The sequence below is a fragment of the Anas acuta genome, chromosome 2 (genome assembly GCF_963932015.1).
Source record: "Anas acuta chromosome 2, bAnaAcu1.1, whole genome shotgun sequence".
Lineage (NCBI taxonomy): Eukaryota > Metazoa > Chordata > Aves > Anseriformes > Anatidae > Anas > Anas acuta.
Genome location: NC_088980.1, coordinates 154,396,480 through 154,413,520, shown reverse-complemented (window position 1 = coordinate 154,413,520; position 17,041 = coordinate 154,396,480). Strand labels below are relative to the sequence as shown.

At 44.8% G+C, this 17,041-nt stretch overlaps 1 protein-coding gene across 8 annotated transcripts in view; it reads left to right on the top strand.

Moving 5' to 3' along the window:
* The window catches only part of SLC45A4 (solute carrier family 45 member 4), a 69,819-nt gene that overhangs the window by 29,192 nt on the left and 23,586 nt on the right, over positions 1 to 17,041 (top strand). For 4 of the 8 annotated variants that reach the window (XM_068672741.1, XM_068672740.1, XM_068672744.1 and 1 more), the window contains exon 2: positions 13,015 to 13,645. In XM_068672741.1, coding sequence (XP_068528842.1) covers positions 13,402 to 13,645 — 244 coding nt within the window. In that variant the 5' untranslated portion in view covers positions 13,015 to 13,401. Of the gene's footprint in view, positions 1 to 7,086; positions 7,314 to 7,832; positions 9,965 to 13,014; positions 13,646 to 17,041 lie in introns of those variants that run through there. The other 4 variants (XM_068672745.1, XM_068672739.1, XM_068672746.1 and 1 more) reach the window with 3 other exon arrangements.

Sequence of the window (17,041 nt, the reverse complement as noted above, 5' to 3'; positions counted from 1 at the left end):
AAAAATCTGTGGTCTCTTCCTCAGTTAACTATGCTAACATAAAGAATGCTTGAATAAATGCTTTTTTATCAATTTTAATTTCAGACTGGCCCCTGCAGTTCGTGCAGATCTGTTCAATAATTCAGGGCTTTAACTGATGCTTCTGAACCAGCACAGGGAAACTCCTGACATCCTTGTTAGAAGTACTCTTTTGGGGTCAGCCATGCTTCCTAGCAAAAGATGGGGAAGATGGTGTACTGCTCTAGCAAGGCCAGTGAAATCCTTCATCAGTGCTAGTTAAATGAAGTCTTCCTGTGTTTCTGAATAGGATTCTTTGTGGAAAACCTCAAGTGACCAAATTCAGGCAATTCCAGTTGTTTAGGATCAATTCTAAAAGTCTCACAAACCCAAGAAGGCCTATGGCAGGCTATCAAAAATGCCAAAGTACTTGTAAGAGGTTTTTTTCGTTTGTTTTCAGAAACTGTAGGCAAAATTAACATCACGTCTGACCTGGGTAGGACAAGGGGTAAACTAAAAGAGGGTAGATTTAAGTTAGATGTAAGGAAGGAATTCTTCACTCAAAGAGTGGTGAGGCCCTGGCACAGGCTGCCAAGAGAAGCTGTGGATGCCCCATCCCTGGAGGTGTTCAAGGCCAGGCTGGATGGGACTTTGGGCAACCTGGGCTGGTGGGAGGTGTCCCTGCCCATGGCAGAGGGCTGGAATTAGATAATTTTCAAGGTCCCTTCCAACCCAAACCTGTTGTATGATCTCTGCTAGTCACTCAAGGCTCGCTCACTTCTTTGGTTTGATGCCCACTCTTAATAGCCACATGCTTTTAGCAGTTGTAACACGTTCTATACTTAGCACGCACACATCTCTGTATCGAGGTAACATCTCTGTCTGCTCTGTGAGCACCAAAGCAACAACGTAGCAAGTGTATTTATGTGCACTTAGCAAAACTGTTACTTAATCTTAATGCCATCAAACTTCTTCGTATAAGCATCCTGTAAACAATTTGTAAACAGGCCCAACACAGGGAAATAAGTCAAGGAAAAATGTTCTGTCCCGTCTTAGCTTTGTGTTATATAAAGGCGCTTAGCTGGTTCTGATGCTGGAGAAAGGAGTCCTGCAAGTGTTAACTATTTTCTTTGGAACTGGGTTGGAAGCCAAGCCACTATCTTGTACCAGAATAAACTGATAAGAGAAAATATTTGCTTAAAAGTAGAACAGTCCTTTAAAGAAATAGACTGAAGACCTAAAACTCTCTTAAAAAGCTGAGAGTAGGTAATATTCAGTCTTCATCCAAGTAATTGACTTTGGTTTTGCAGCTTCAGCTCATCCCTTTGTTTTACGAATAACGACTGCCCTGCTGTTTTCCCCCTGCAGATGTAAGCCCATGATTTCATCTGTAAAAACAGAATTAAAGCATCCCTTTCTGAAACCTACCTATTCAGAAATGCCTAGCAGCTTGAAACAGGTGCACCTGCACTCACATCATCCTTTGTGTGTCCTCTGCATGCGATTTGTGCTGCTCCTTGCTCAGGTTGCTGCTGGTCTTTACCTGTGGGTGGTTGTCATCTCCTGGAAGATTACCACCGAGTTGATTTTGAATGGAAAATTAGGATATTATAGCAAGTGGAAATCACCAAGAGGTGAAAGGATCAGAGGAGTGATAAGGGAGATCGGAGAGATGTAGAATACCCTAAGATCAGGCTCAGCTTTCTGAAGGAGAATGGACATCCATCACGCTTGTAGGATCAGAGAACATCAAGCAATGGAAGCTTCGAGCAAAGAGTTTGAATATCCAAGCTCCTGGTAGCCCTGGTCTGAGCAGCTTCTGCTCACAAAAAAAGATGAAATCAGAGCAAAGGGAAGAGGCTAAAAAAAAACTTGTACCAGCAATTCTTCCACCACGTGAGCAGAGCTGAAGCCAGACTGCATGGGAGTGGTGCGAGGTGAGGAAAAGTGTAAGAAACGTGTGGGGATGAGAGAAGCTGAATGGAGAGCTATTTAACTGCCTTTAGGAAGCCCACACTATAATTTAGGTGCCTGTTAGACTAATCTTAAAGACTTCTGAGAGTAGGGCACTGCTCTTTGTGTTCATGCTTCAAATCAACACTCGACAGACTTCACTCGCCACTCCAAGCTGTGGTTAGTACGTGTTTTAAACGTGGAAAGGAAATACTGAGATCTTTCATCTGTAGATGCTTGTCCACTTTGGGGATCCTCAGTTTATGTTATAGCCCTCACCTAACACTGAAAGTATACTCAGACTGTGGAGTCCCTTTTATTCTGCCTCTGCAGATGGCTTACACCAGCTGCCGTGTGCATTTTGAGGTCTTTCTAAACAATAAAAGCACAAAACCAAGCCTGTTTTGTCTGTGGTTAGGCTACTGCTTCTCTCCCTGTCTCACAAGTGAATTTCCCACTGGCTTTGTGTGCTGAAATTCTAGCGTTTCCCCGATGATCCTGCTTGCTTTCCCTGTGTGCTGCTTGCAGTGCCTGCGAGTTTGAAAGCAGCTCTGCCCACCTCCAGAAGCGCTCGTGATATTATCTGACCACAAATTCGTTCTGCCTCTGAGAACGATCTGGAAGGGCACTCAAGCTGGTATGCAATTAGCTGTGCATAATGAAGCAACCACTAGATTAGCTTTGTTTTCTAAACAATCAATCGTGCTTGTAGAGGCCGAACTTCTCATTTCCACGTTCTTCGTGCCAGCAACCCTGCGTCTAGCAAATGACTCAAGTGCAATCCCTGCGAATCTCACAAGTGAATTAACGCTGGCCATGAGCTGTTGCCTTCAAATACCCCTTTTATGCAGAGAAACTCCTAGAAGAAGCCTGAATAATCCAATAGAAACTACGCAACTGTATTTTTTACTCATGGACATTCAAGAAAAGGTGCTTTAGTATGTATAAAGCTGATTCCCTGAGGATGTGTTAGGTAATTTTAGGCAACTATCTGATAGTAAACTACAGGAGAAATACTTTTAAGAGACTAGATGCTTTTCAATCAGTATTTGCTGACAGAGCATGATCAAATTGAAGGTGACAGGACTGAACCCAGCCCATGAGGTAGATGTACTCTGATTTTTCCAGCCAAACGTGGCCATCAGCTGTAAGATCTGCCCTATGATGGCACAGGTGTGACAGCAGACCCATAAAAGCACCTGAACCACAAGCCTCATCCCATGGAGGTCCGGATGTCTGCTGCGTAGTGGTGTGGAGACTAAAACTCGTGCATCCTATAAGAGGAGAGTGGCCGACAGTTCTTCCCAAATTAGGTAAAAACGCTAAAATCTGACCAGCCTTTGCCAAGTGCTTCATAGCTCTACAAAGTCAAATGGAAGAGGTCTGCATACCCCAAATATTTCCCCTCTAGCAGGTCTTTAAGCATTGCATCCAACTGCCAAGCCTCTTATTATTGCAGCGTGTGTCTGTAAATGTCTTATCTCGCCAGTGCTAACAGGGTTAGAGCTTGGCAAAAGCCACGACTGAAATAGCATTTATTCATAGTTAAAAATCAAAATATGTTGGTAGCAAGCTGCTCTCACACGCGGCCCCCAGCTTTCTGCAGGGCTGCTTGTGAACCAGCTGTCTAAATCCTGTGACTTGCAGGAAATTCATCTAAAACAGATGGTTTGTAAATGCCTCGTATTGGTCAAAATGTTGTCTGTGCATGAGCTCCTAGAAAGTGTAATTCTTAAGTGTTGTTTTTCACAAACAATTTTGCTTAAAATTGAATATTAAAATACTGCTGGTGGAGGTTCTTACAGCATTCCTGGAGATGTGGTCTGAAATCAGTGTGGTCATACAACCCTTCTAAGCACTGATTAATCCATTTTTTGGGCAGGACAACATTCCTCTGGAATTCCTGAGACTTATTAATTTTATTAATTATTGTTGCTAAGAAGGGACTCTGAATTTTGGTCCTTTATCTTATGTCCTACTTAAAATATACCAGCTAGGATAGTTAAAATGTTTATTTAAATTGTTCAGAAAATAAATGAATAGCTGCCCTTTGTGGCAGTGAACATGAACACGGCTGGTGTTCGGGATGGTCTGAAGGAGCAGAGCAGGAATCTGCTCAAGTGATGTAGCTGCACTTTTGATGGAGTGTGCAACCTCAAAACTTGGTTCTGCTCACTGGTGTTTCAGAGGCGAGATGCTGAAGGTGTGAGAGATAAAAATTTGTTAAAATCCCTTTATTCTTGTCTTTCAGTGCAAGAGCAGTCAGCTTTGTTTCACGTGGGGCAGGTAAAACGATCTAGGAGCCCTTGATGAAAGGAACCAACACAAATATTTTGGGGTGAGGACGAGGCAGAAGGGAAGGCGTTATTTATTTACACTGATGAGAGGCAGGCTGTTTCTGGCAGTCGTGCTGAATCGGTGCTGGCTCAAACTGCAGGTTCCAGGTATGATTTAAGCAGTTCCTGCTGAATTACCAGGCTGTCGCAGTGAAAATGTACCAGTTTGGGCTGTGAGTTCACTGGAAAAAGGCAAAATGATAATATGCAGTGCGAGGTGACATGAGCAGTTATATTTAGGTGTTTACAACCTCTTTGGAGGATCTGAAATGTGAGAAACTCTTCCGAGTTGTTTTGCTTTTCCTCCCAGGGAGTAATTATTTCCTCAACTTTAGAAAAACGTAGCCAGAGCGTAACTTCTCCATCTTGGTTGGAGAAAATTCTGTGGATGCTTTCAGAAGCTCAACTTTAACAGAGCTTTCTGAGCCTGACTGAGGATAATACATTTAGGGACTGCTAATTGGAGATAATTCCAATGAATTAGACTTTGCAGATGTTAACGATATGCTAGGGGAAGTCAACTTAAGAAGATCTATGCTCTGTTCTTTTTTGTCTCGATCTGCTGAATAGCTTCTGTAATTGTCTGATACATCTTCTGGCACTGTTTGGGCTTCTTAAGCGTTTACAGCCTGAAGAAACCAGTCGGTACAGCCTGTGAGTTTTCAGAGCACCGAGTGTAATTAGCTCAAATGCCAGCGCACGAAAATAAAGGAAGTCTTGTGCCCTTCACCGTAGGTGCAGTAACATCTGCAGGGAATATCTGGCATTGCCAGTCCAGCTTGACTGTGTCTGATGGATGAATATTCATGCAAAACACCAATCTCAGCCTCTTGCAGAAAGCATTGCTCGTTCTGGGGGAGTAATTTGCCAATGGTTGCGCTGATAGAATTCATTTCCCACACCGCCCTGGTCAAAGACCTTGGGAGAAAATGCTGCTGGCAATGATGCCCTGATAGGTAGGATTGCACTCGCAGCACCAGCCGTGCGGGGTTGGACACCTTCCTTCTGCGGGAAGGTGAGATTGCCCCAGTTAATCCACTTAGAGACATAGCGAGATGTTCCCTGACGATAGCCTTACGGGTGTTTTCCTCCACGGCCCTACCTCGTTGAGACAGAGGGGGATGAATCAGCTCTGGATGGGAGATAACTCTCATGTTCGACGTGGTTTAAGACTTGAGGATCGTTCCGCTTGAGCTGGACCATACTTACCAAGGTTTGCCTGGGCTTAGCTGACCAAATTAATGCTTTTCCTTCATTAACGTTTTCATTTTCACTGCAGCATTACTCCATATTTGATGGAGTTATCTCCATCCCAACGAGTTTCTGATGAGCAGATTGTTATTTTTCGCCTTTGAATGCACTCAGTGCTTGCTGTCTTGCCCTTAACCCTCATCTAATTTTGAGGGTAGATCCTGCGACTTGGAGATCCAAGATTAGGGCACATTTTTTCTGTGAAACTACTTCAAGTCTGCCTTACTGGCATCACAAATCCCAGCTGTTTTCCACCACTTAGGAAGGTTTCTCAGTTGTTATTTGTGCCCGTGCCTCCTTAGCAGTGTACTTGTTTAATACATTGCTGTTAATACACTTCAGGCTAACAGGAGCACACACAAAGTGTTTTTTCGGGGGTTTGTTTGTTTGTTTGCTCTTAGTGGTAAAGCCAAGAGGAGGTTTAATCAGATAATGGTCCCTCCCCTGTTGAAGAAAATGAAGTATTTCCTAGTAAAAACAGCAGCAGCAGTGATTTAACAATGTAATCTGATCTAATATTAGCAACGGGCTGTGCCTTCGGGGAGCAGTATAATAGCCAATCCACCCAATAAAGTCTGCCTCGCCTTCAATTCGGGATCCTTTTTGAAAAGACAGCTCCCCGAATTGATTCAGCAACATCACAAAAAGCTGGGCTTCCCTTCGTTTTGTAGGTTTAGTACCGGCAGGGCTGGAGGTGGGCACTCCCTTAGCTCAGGTTTTAATAATTCCTGGCGTTTTGTACACATCCCAAGGCAAAGGTGCAATAATTAATCCCAAACCCTTTCGAGGGGAAGCCGCGTGCACTTCTGCTCGTATTTCATCTGCGTTTCTTGGGGGAGTCGGGGATGTCAGAGTACGGCCTCAGCACTGGGAGAGCTGCCAGAACCCTCTGCTTCCCCTAGATAAGTGTATTTTCCAAAAGTTATGGCCTTTTTCCTTTTCTTTCTCCTTTTCTGCTTTTTTCCTTTTCTTTCTCCTTTTCTGCTTTTTTCCTTTCCTTTTTTCCTTTCCTTTTTTCCTTTCCTTTTTTTCCTTTCCTTTTTTTCCTTTCCTTTTTTGTTTTCCCCTTTCCTCTCCCTTTTCCTCTTTTCTTTCCTCTCCCCTTTTCTTAACCCTTTCCTTTCCCCTTTTTCTCCTTTTCCCCCTTTTTCCTTTCCTTAGTAGGGTTGCTCAGGCACAATCCCCTGGTAAAACAAGCCGCTTTACGCCGTGTGGACTCAATGCCTCTGCTTAGCTGCCTGCTGGATTAAACATTAGGACGTGTCACACGCGGCTCTTTATTGCACCCAGTTAGCCTTAACCTTTTTCCTTTGGCAGCCTCTTTGCTCTTCGGAACAGGTTGGTCCTGTTCAATGTCAAATCCGAGGTTGCCTTTGGGTGGCAGGAGGAGCGGTGCTCACATACGGGGCTGTGAAGTAACATGTGGTGCAACTGCATTAAAAAAAACAAATCGGGGAACGAGCCCAGCCTCCCCCTTCTGTTAGGGTTAGCGCAGTTCTGTTTTTAGAAAGCAGCGCCTGAAAACCCTTCTGTGTTTGCATTTGACTAGGTGAGGAGTCCTAATGGGAATTCAATCAGCTACGGGGCTGTAATTGCTGCCTTTTTGAACCGAAGGCCTCGTGACTCGGGTACACGCTGGTGCTTCTAGAAAGGTGCAGGATTTTTGCTTGTAACCGTTTGCGAAGGAGCAGCACAGGACGATGGGAGGATCCAGCCCCCTTGCACAACTCCAGCAGAGCTCTTGAGTGCGTTTGTCCAGCAGGGTCAGAAATCCAGGTATGTTTTCAAGCTGCTTTTCACCCTCCTACCGCGGCCGAGCACTCGAGCCTTGGCATGGGCCAAAGAAACTTCCCCTGTGGCCAGTTCTGTTACTATAAACAGCTGCTAATAATGAGCAACAGAGCCACAAAACACCCGGGCAGAAAATAGCTGCCTGTTGGCTAAGCAAGTGCCTTTCTGCCTCGCATCTCTCAAGTGCTGCGAGGCAGAATAAATGCTGCCACTGGCGGCTGAAGGATCCTCCTTCTGAGGAGGAGGAGCGTGGAGCTGAGCAGGTGAGTCTGCTTTTTGACCTTGCTGCCCCAGGGAGCTGCTGACAGCTTCTTTGCCCCCAGGGAGCTGCAATTTTCCACTGGGTTTGGGTATTTTTTACCCAAAATGTTACTTCTAGCTGCTCCCATCCCCTGAAATGTTGGTGTGGAGCCACACAGCCAGGTAAAACCAACCTGGCTTTAAGGATACGCTGATCTCTCTGGCTGGGCTTTGCTCAGGTTGGTCTTTAACCTAAATCAGCTTCATAAATGCTCGTGGCATTGTGCAGGAAGGGGTGGGAGTAAGGAAGAAAAGGAAGAACAGAGTGCTGCTTTTAGAGGAAGTACTTGTTTATGCTAACCCAAAGTGATTGAGAAACCTATAGCATAAGCAGTGTGAGAGGCTGGCTGTGTATTTTATGTTACACCTTTGCAAGCAGCAGGCTGTAAGGCCAAAATTCCCTTGCTAGTGAAGTTGGCTGGCCTAGAGAACGGATTGCTGATAAATCTGAAGCTGTTTGTGCTGTGGGGAGGTCGCTTCCAGCTGCTGCTACCCCAGGGTGGCTACCAGGCCTGTGGCAGATCCGTAGAAGACAGGGACGGTGAGGGAGCCACCTGTTTCGGTACAAAATCATCTGGATCCCTCTCCTGGAACCGTTTTTGGTGTTTCGAGAAGCGACAAATCCATGTGAGGTGGCATAGTTGTGGCTGCAGAAGGATGAAGGATGAGGGACAGCCTTTGGTAGCTGCCTTTTTGCAGCACCACACTATTGCTCTGCTGGTGTTTGAGGGGACTGGAGCTCCAAATGCCAGCAATTTCCTTGGACAAACGCCATTCTCCTCTTTCAAAAGGCACGGGCCCAAACAATGCATCATCCTGCAGGGCCGTCAAACGCCGCAGCAGAACCCAGCCTCCTTTTTGCATTTAATCCCAGAAGGAATAACAAATGATGTTTGTCTCCAGCGCAGAGGTGGAAGTGTTCAGCCAAACGTTTATTTAGTCTGAGAAAAAGCCAGATGCACTCCGAATGCCTTTCTTTCCCATGCTAACATCAAAGCTGCACTTCAACCACTCGAGATAACTTTTCAAGGGATGGCCAGGTTACTAGAAACTCGAACATAAACCAAGTTGACAAGTACATGGGGTGACTGGGCAATTAGAGGCTTGCGAGCCTAACACAATTCCCAAGCTGAATAGTGTGGCTAGCAGCGCGTGTGGCCGCGGGGTGTACTCCTTGAAGAACTGAAGGAGGGTAACGTGCAAGATCCTGGAAGGAAGGCAGGCTTCTCGTGTTAGACTGGCAGCTCCTGGACTCTTTTTTGAGTCAAACAATTGGATATTTTGTGAAATATGCTTGCTTGCTTTTTTGTTGTTCATGATTTTTAACTGTTTTCCCTGTGAAATTAGTGAAGAACGAGGGAAAGGCAGGGGCGTTGGTATGCAAGGATGGCTCAAGGCATCTCCATCCTTTGTTCCAGCATCGAGAAGATGAAACTTCACAAACTGCAGAGTCTTTGAGACAGGACAAGTGCTACATAACTCGAAAACAAGGCCCGGGTGGCAAAGAGTGTGTGTGCAATCACCTGAAGTGTGCTGCGTGCATCGTAGCTTCATTAAGGTCGCAGGCTCTGGCCCTGGCTCAGAATATCCCGTTGCTCGTCGAACAGTACATTCCTACTCCTTGTGAGCCAGAGCTATCTGGGAACATGTATTAAAAATAGTTCAGTCTTAAAAGATTCGGGCGGCAGCGCTGCTAACCCCCCTTTATGCTCTATTTTGGGACCGGTGGGTGTAGTGCCCATCACCTGATCTCCAGACCATGGTGTCAGGGATGTGAAAACACTGCTGGTCAACCTTGGAGCCCTCACCAAGGCTGGGAAATGTGAGAGAAGTCGTTTGACTCATGCCTGGATGGGAGAGAGCACAGATTTATCAGATTAGAAGAGACCTGAGCAGCTTTTGTAAACTTTTGCTCGCAGGCTAGTCCTCTGAGTTGCCTTTGAGGTGTCAGCCTCCCCTTTCTTGTTTGTACCATGTGCAGCGGGGCCAGGGGTCAAAGCAAAAGCCTGCAGGCAGGTTGGAGAAGAGCTGGTGTCATCAAATCTCCTCCAATATACGTTTTACAAGTGTGCATATTTCTGCACTGAATCTCCTGCTCGTACCCTGCCTCCATACAGTGCCCGACGTTAACCCCTTTGTCAGGCTGAGACACTTCGTTCTACTTTTTCATTCTTTGTGAGTCATCAAAACGCCTCTTAAAGCGTTGGGGAAAGTACACCGAGAGTGCGTGGCAGCTGGGGTACGCGGTCTTGTCCTCCCTCCTAAGGCACATTTTGAAGTGAGTTTGGGTGCTGCGTGGCCTGATGTTCCTGCCCTGCTTGAGTGATAGGTAAAAGGTAAGCCTAATTCATCACTTGGCTTTATTTTTAACCTTTTTTTTAATTTATTTTTAGAAAGGAAAACAGCACAGGCCTGTTTCTTTCGCTATAAAATGAAGCCTTTGAACCTCCGGAGGAAAAGGAGTTTGCTGTATTACAAATTACCATTGATAATCAAAACTACAATCTAAACTATGTTGTCAGTTAAATCTTGGCTTTACTGGCTGACAAAGGTGAAAACAAAAAAATATTTGTGCTAGATGCATCCATGGCAGTGTGCCCTCTTTGCTGTTTTAATCCAGCTCCTCTTTAGATGCCATTTAATTTGGATGCGGAGCCCTTTGCTACATAAAAGCTTCTGTAATATTTCCTTCCAGCAGGTAAATGAATTTGCCTGCCTTTTTGATAAGAACGCCGCCGTTCAAACCTGCCAAATGCAAAACAAGCTTGGGAAAAGAATCTGCCTGTAAGATGAGCCTGAACACAGCCTCCGGGGTTTACCAAAGGACTGGAAGACCTTCCCGAGAGGCTCTTGCCCTCCAGCTCGTGTGCTAGACGTGCGCTTGGAGCCAGATGAAAGTGCCCCTCCCCAAAAAATTGGCACAATGGGCCAGCAATTCGCTGCTGCTTGAGATAAAACCCGCACATTGTGCCTCCCCCTGTCGCACTTGAAGACTGCAACCGCTTTTTCTGGCGTGTTTAAAATCTCCTGCTCTTTTTATCCGGGTCAATTACAGCTTCAAAGTCTGCCTCCATCCGTCATCCATTGTTCCTGTCTCTTAAATTATCCAACTGCTCCCTGTAGTCGTCTCCTGCTTCGAGCAGAACTTCTCCAGCCCTCCCTGAAGAACCAAAATCTCACATCTCCTCTTTTGTCCTCCCTCTTTTTCCAGCCGTGTGACAAATGCTCCCAGCTTGCTGCCAGCCTGCTTGCGTATTCAGGCAGCCCCAGTGCATTATAAAATGTTCTTCCTGCCTTGAAACTACCTTTTAAAAGAGGTGTTTGGGGGAAACTGAGTCAATTCCCTCCCAGACAGTGACACGAGGAGACATTGAGCCTAAGAGAAAGCTCTGGGCTTTAAAGCCATCTAGTACAGGAGCCTTATCAGTCACCTCAGCCTGTAATACGACGTGCTCATTCAGAGAGATTTCCAAGTAGTAAGAGCTGATACGTAAACTTATTAAATTCTGCTGAATGCAGTTTTGCCTGCCTGCCAGCAATTAAGCGTTTTATGACTGTAATTAAAATAATCGCTTCTACCCTGCAACCTGTGCTCTCTAGGTTTTATTCACCCGGGCCTTCTGTTACGATAAGCGTACGTGTTCTGTGCTCGTGTTTTGGTGGCGGAGCTGTTTGGGGTGTTATCGGTGTTGTTTTTATTACACGGTGCTTAATTTCATATTTCTGATAAACTTATCGCTGTTCGAGGAGCGAATCTGAAACCTCAGACACTAGAGCAAGGTAAGAGACTCCCATCCCTTTCCTTCCTGCTGCAAGTTCAACACACTGCTAATTAGTGGGCAAATGAGCTCTGCCACACGCAGAACGTGGCAAATCCAAACACTGATGGGAAGAAAATGCTTTATGGAAACAGCTTACGAAGAACTTGAACAAGTTCCTGTGTCTGCCGTGATTCAGTGACCCTGGGCACTGCAGCTCAGCTCCTCCTCTTCGTACCAAATGGGTGAAGAAATGCTTTCTTGAGACCTTTTTGTTGTGAAGGATTTATTTCTTGTAGATTAAAACTTTGGAACTTAAAACTTAAGTAAAATAGCTTACAACCCTTAGTTATTTTAACTTCCCTTGCATGATTTGACTAGCTCAGAAGGAAATTATCGGAGTAAGTTGTTACCGAGGTGGCCGAAACTGAAACTTCAAGTCATTTGGGGAAGTCTGGGAGGAGAAAAAACCCAGACCAAAAAAAAAGGATGCTTTCGGCTGGAAGAAGAGAAGCACTCAGGATGTTCCCTTGCTGCTCATGTAGAGCAGAGTGTTGGGGTCACATGGAAGCAGAGTTGCTGACGTGCTGCTTTAAACCCCAGACGTGTCATCTCTTTCTTAGGGCTGACTTGTAGGTTTGGTGCCTAATGGTCTGATTTACCCTGGAGCCCACAAAGAGGTTTGTAGGCGCAGCTGAAAGGGCTGGGGACTTGTTGGGGTCTGCCAGCGGGGCACCATACCCCTCGAGGGTTTGTCCTGGGATAAGACTCCTAAAATGCTTTTTCATCCTCCCAAGTGAATATTTGGTTGACGTGGGACTGTATTTATGGCTGCTTTGACTTCGTCTGCAGCACAGAGGAAGGGGAAGGACAGGAGAAGCCCGTCTTACCTGGCTGGGGTAGATTTCACAAATAATGTACAGTGCACCAGAAATGTGTATTCCTTATTAAATTCACAAGCCTCGTAGGATATGAGACTAAAACACTCAGGTGTGTGCAAAAAGTGGAGATGGATGCCCATGCCATATAGATCTCGTTAAAATTTCAAATATTTTAATGCCAGTCTTCAGAATTACGTGCCTGATAGCTTCTTTCTGCTTGTGTTTGCACGGTGATGAACCCCTCTGCCAAGCCGTGCACTCGATATGCTAGTGCTAGGGAAGCTCAGAGGAGCTGTGGGCTCTCAGATGTTCCTGCAGAAGTAGCTGGCAACTTCCAAAAGTCCGACCTGGGCTGTCGGTGAGTAAATGGCAGGCGATGAATCACCTTCCTGGCATAGTGCTGGAATATCCCACGCTGTTTCAGGGATGGAACCTGCCTCACATTTCCCAGAATCTGTTAGCCTGGTGCTGGCTGTGCTCAGGGTCTCAGGCACTGCTGTGCATTCTTCGGTGGCTTCGTCTAGGATGAATTCAGGAGCTCAGATAAGCATCGGTTAACGGGAGGAGCTGCCTTTCACTGGCAAGTCCAGGGGTAGGAGGGATCGTGGAATAAAAGACCCTACAGGAGGCAGGGACAATGGAAAGCATTAAGCAGGAAATAGGGTATATGGTTAAAGGGGGGGGGACACACAATATCCTGAAAAAAAAATGCTATTGAAATTTTTAAATGCCTGCTTCTTGTTGCAGATTAATCAGCCGCTCGATGGGGATTAACAGTGGAGCACCTCTTTGTGTCGCCTTTCCACCTCTCTGTAGCAAGAAGAACAACTTCAGCACTTCTTCAATAATAATTATGAAACTGGTATTAACTGAATGGCAATTATGGATTTTTAACTCTAACTCTCAGTAAACCAGCAAGCCATATGTTGAAATTCCTACCAAATAGCTTTTCGTCCTTGATGTCTCGTACCTGTACAAGAAGTTGCAAGATTCCTGTTTGTACAAGAGGAATATAAGCGTTTACTTGCCTGAGGAACAGAAGCTGAACGAGAAGACACCCTGACTTGTTTGTGGAGTTATGGTAGTATTATTTATATAGATATAACAAAGAGAGAGATATATATATATATTTTTATGGTAATGAAAATGGCTCCCCAGAATGCTGACTCGGAATCTATGCAAGTTCAAGACCTACCTGTGGCCCAGCTTCAGAAAGCAGAAACCAAGGAGAACGAAAGCAGAGAGGAGACCATTAGCGAAGGGTCCATAGACCGGATCCCCATCCGCCTGTGGGTGATGCACGGCGCAGTCATGTTTGGCAGGGAGTTTTGTTACGCCATGGAGACGGCTTTGGTAACGCCGGTGTTGTTACAGATCGGTGAGTCTTGGCTTCTCTTCATCAAAACTTTACGCCTAAATTTTCATTGATGTCAGAGGAAAAGGGGAGTGGGAGCTGCTAACTTCAAAATGCAGATGATAAAAAAAAAAAAGGGTTACGTGTTTTTTTTAATTCTTAATTGTGTGACCATGTTTAAGTGGGGAGGATTTCTGTCTGCATTCACCTTGTCTACTATTGCTTTGCTCCATTTAACCCGGTGTAAGTTTTGAGTTCACATTTAAAACCACCAATCTCCAAAGCTTCTAAAATTCTGTGTTAAAAGGTAGGTATCCTTCACACCAGAAACTTCAGGCTCTAAAAGACTGCAGTGAAGCTTTTTCATTTATGAAGAAATGCTTCAGGTTACAGTACTTCAGAACAACTAGATGTTTAATTTAGCTTTTCCAGCTCTTAATGCAATGTGACATTCATTTCAAACCACTAGTGAGTGTTGCGTTATGTGGTTAATGTGCTTGGTTTATGATTAAATACACAAATGCTCTGGATAAACCCTGATACAAATAGCTCTAGAAAAAAATGAGGGAGAAAGGGGAATTGGAATAGGAGCAGGTTATGGTAAATTTTGTGGTGAGTACTATAATTAGGTTTCCAATAAACTGCTTGCAGTATTAACGATATCTGGTTTTACCTTATCAAATTCAGAAAGTCATGCTCCTCTATCAGATACCTAAAAATATTCCACGAAAGTGAATGGAGACACTGCAGTGAGCAAGGCTCCACGTGAATAAATCAATATTTTGTGTACACTGTGTAAGCGTGTATGCAACACAGGCGTGTTACCTCTTTGCTAATGTTTGCTTTGGCTTATACAAGCAGTCGTGCCTTACAGCACGCTCGCTTGTGGCCAAACAGCAGCACCCAGCCAAGTCCCTAAATGCCGTGTGATGAACATTTTACAACACTGCTGAAAAAATTCAAGGCTAGCCTTTGAAATGAAGCATTCGTATTTCCTTTAATATGACCAAAGAGCATCAGAGATTGAATGTGCGAGCATGCAATGGACAAATTCCTTCCTCCTTGCAGTTATAAAATCGTGTTTTCAGATGAAATTACTGCTGGGTTTGCTTTATATTAACAGATGGGTCTATAACCAGTACAAGAGCCACGAGAGACCCTGAGGGGTCATTCCTCCTCCGAGCTTTCCTGAAAATGTTCATTCTCAGGGCTCATCAGGTGCCCTCTTTGGATATATTATTGATGTAGTTAAAATAGATTATAAAAATATTATAATGTATTATTGATACACGTTATACGTGCTATAAATATGTTCAACTCCTCTAATAGGAGCTGTCTGCTCAACCCGACTGGCTGAATAAAACACACGCAAGGTTCATCTAGGAATATTTACAATGGCTGTAACTTCTTTAAGGATTTAGGGTGTTTTGGAGAACGTCAAGATTCAGAGATTCAAAATATTTAAATTGTATTAGGAGATTAGATTTAGGTACTGTCTACCATGACTACAAAATACTCGCGTCCTGCTCTGCATGGAGAAGACCTCCACTTTTGTAAGTGACCTGTACTTCTTTTTGTTGTTTGTGCTGGCCCTTGGGTGTTTAAATGCATAGCTGGCTGAGCTGACTTTACCTTCCCAAACGATTAAGGTCAGACAGCATAAACAAACCATCCTCTTAATTACTGATCACTCTCCTGGTTTACAGGTCTTTTGTGAGCTCTTCTGGCAGATCTGTTTCCTCCAGATAATTGAAAAATCTCTCTTCCCTTCCTTCCCTAGCACTAGTGATCACCAGAACATTGGGATTCGGGGGAAGGGAACGGAAGAAAAGAGCTCTAATTTCTAGAAAAGCTGGCAAATGGGGATGCAGTGGTAATGTTGAGTGTAGTATAGGTGAGAAGTGGAGGTAGCTGGTTAAATATGAGCATTTGGAGAGTTGAAATTCTCGGTTCTCTTGCTCGTGTTCTCTTGGCAGAGCACTAAACATGGCTGGATGCACTGAAGGGTTAAGTTATTCATGGGTGACTTCTCTCCTGGTTTGTAATTACCTCTTACATGCTTCTGTTTACCTTTATCAACCTCAACATCTGTCTGCCTCAATATTTCTGCCTGGGTGGAGGGGGCTGCACGGAGCTGTTTTAGTGCCGTAATATTCCCTCTGCTTCTTGTTCTGGCGAAAGCAGCGTTCGGTTCTTTGCTCCCTGAGATCCCTCTGGCCTCAGAAACTTTCCAAGAGGGGGCAGCTGGAGAAGCGTGGCGATGCAAGCAATGAAAAGAAAACAAAATCGCTCAAAATAAACCGAAAAAACAGAAGCCTTTTGGATGTGCAGGGCAGACTCCTCCTCACAGCCGTACGTTAAATCTGAAGCTTTCTGGTTTGTACTCACGTTCCTCACCTCAAAGAAAACCTTTGCTCCCCGAAACGCTCTGAGATTCTTATCTGATGCCCCGGTTAAAACCTTAGATGTGTTAGCACAGTGCTAGACACTTTGTGCTTGCAGATATTTGACTTCCCGAGCTGTTTGTGTACCCTAAATCAGAGTGTAGCTACCATCAGGCTGATCCTAACCACCCTGAGACTTCAGGTACTCCCTTGGTGCAGTCCCTTTCCAGTTCAGCCCTGCTTGGGTTGTCAGCACGTTTAAATTCCAACAAGTTCTCGGTTCCCTACAAAAGAACTAGAGGTGGGAGCTGCTCGACTCAAAGGATACCGCGAATTCGAAAGCTCTGGAAGTCCGTGAATGCTGTATGCCTGCCAAAATACGTGTAGATTTGTGACTTTAATCTTTGCCTTTATTGCTGTGCTTAGATAGATGGATGTTACGTTGCCTCTTCAGCAACGCAGCTACAAATTGGTGGCAGTCTTGTCATAAACGGGTTTTAGTAGCTTAGCAACAGGAACGAGACAAATGCATCTCCTTGGGTGTTTTTATTCTAACGTGTTCTTTGATTCCCAGCTATCTGCAGCTCAGGAGTTCAAAATTAAGCAGATAACTTGTTGAGGATAATTTGGAGGACACAGAACTACACCTGATAGGAGAAGTGGCAGGCTGACTCCAGATGAAATGATACTAGGTGGCACTTCTGTAAGTTTTAACCTCTAAAAACCTTCGTTAACCTTTTTTTGGAGGCCTATTGAGGCAGCAGTTCTCCTGACCAGTGTTAAAACGTCACAAAAAAGCAAGTGGTGGCTCCTTCAGCACACTGGGTTTGGTCATTCAGGTCAGCCCAAGGTGTGGTTTTGGAGGAGCTGGAGGATTTTTTGTTACAATTTAGGATATTCTCTGCATTAAGCCTGACTGACACCAGCTACTGTTGGCTTCCTCTGCCTCATTTCCATATTATACATTCCATAAGAGCACGAGAAGGCTTTGTCTTCTGAAACATCTGGTCTGCGACGCTGTTATCTGTGAGAGGGA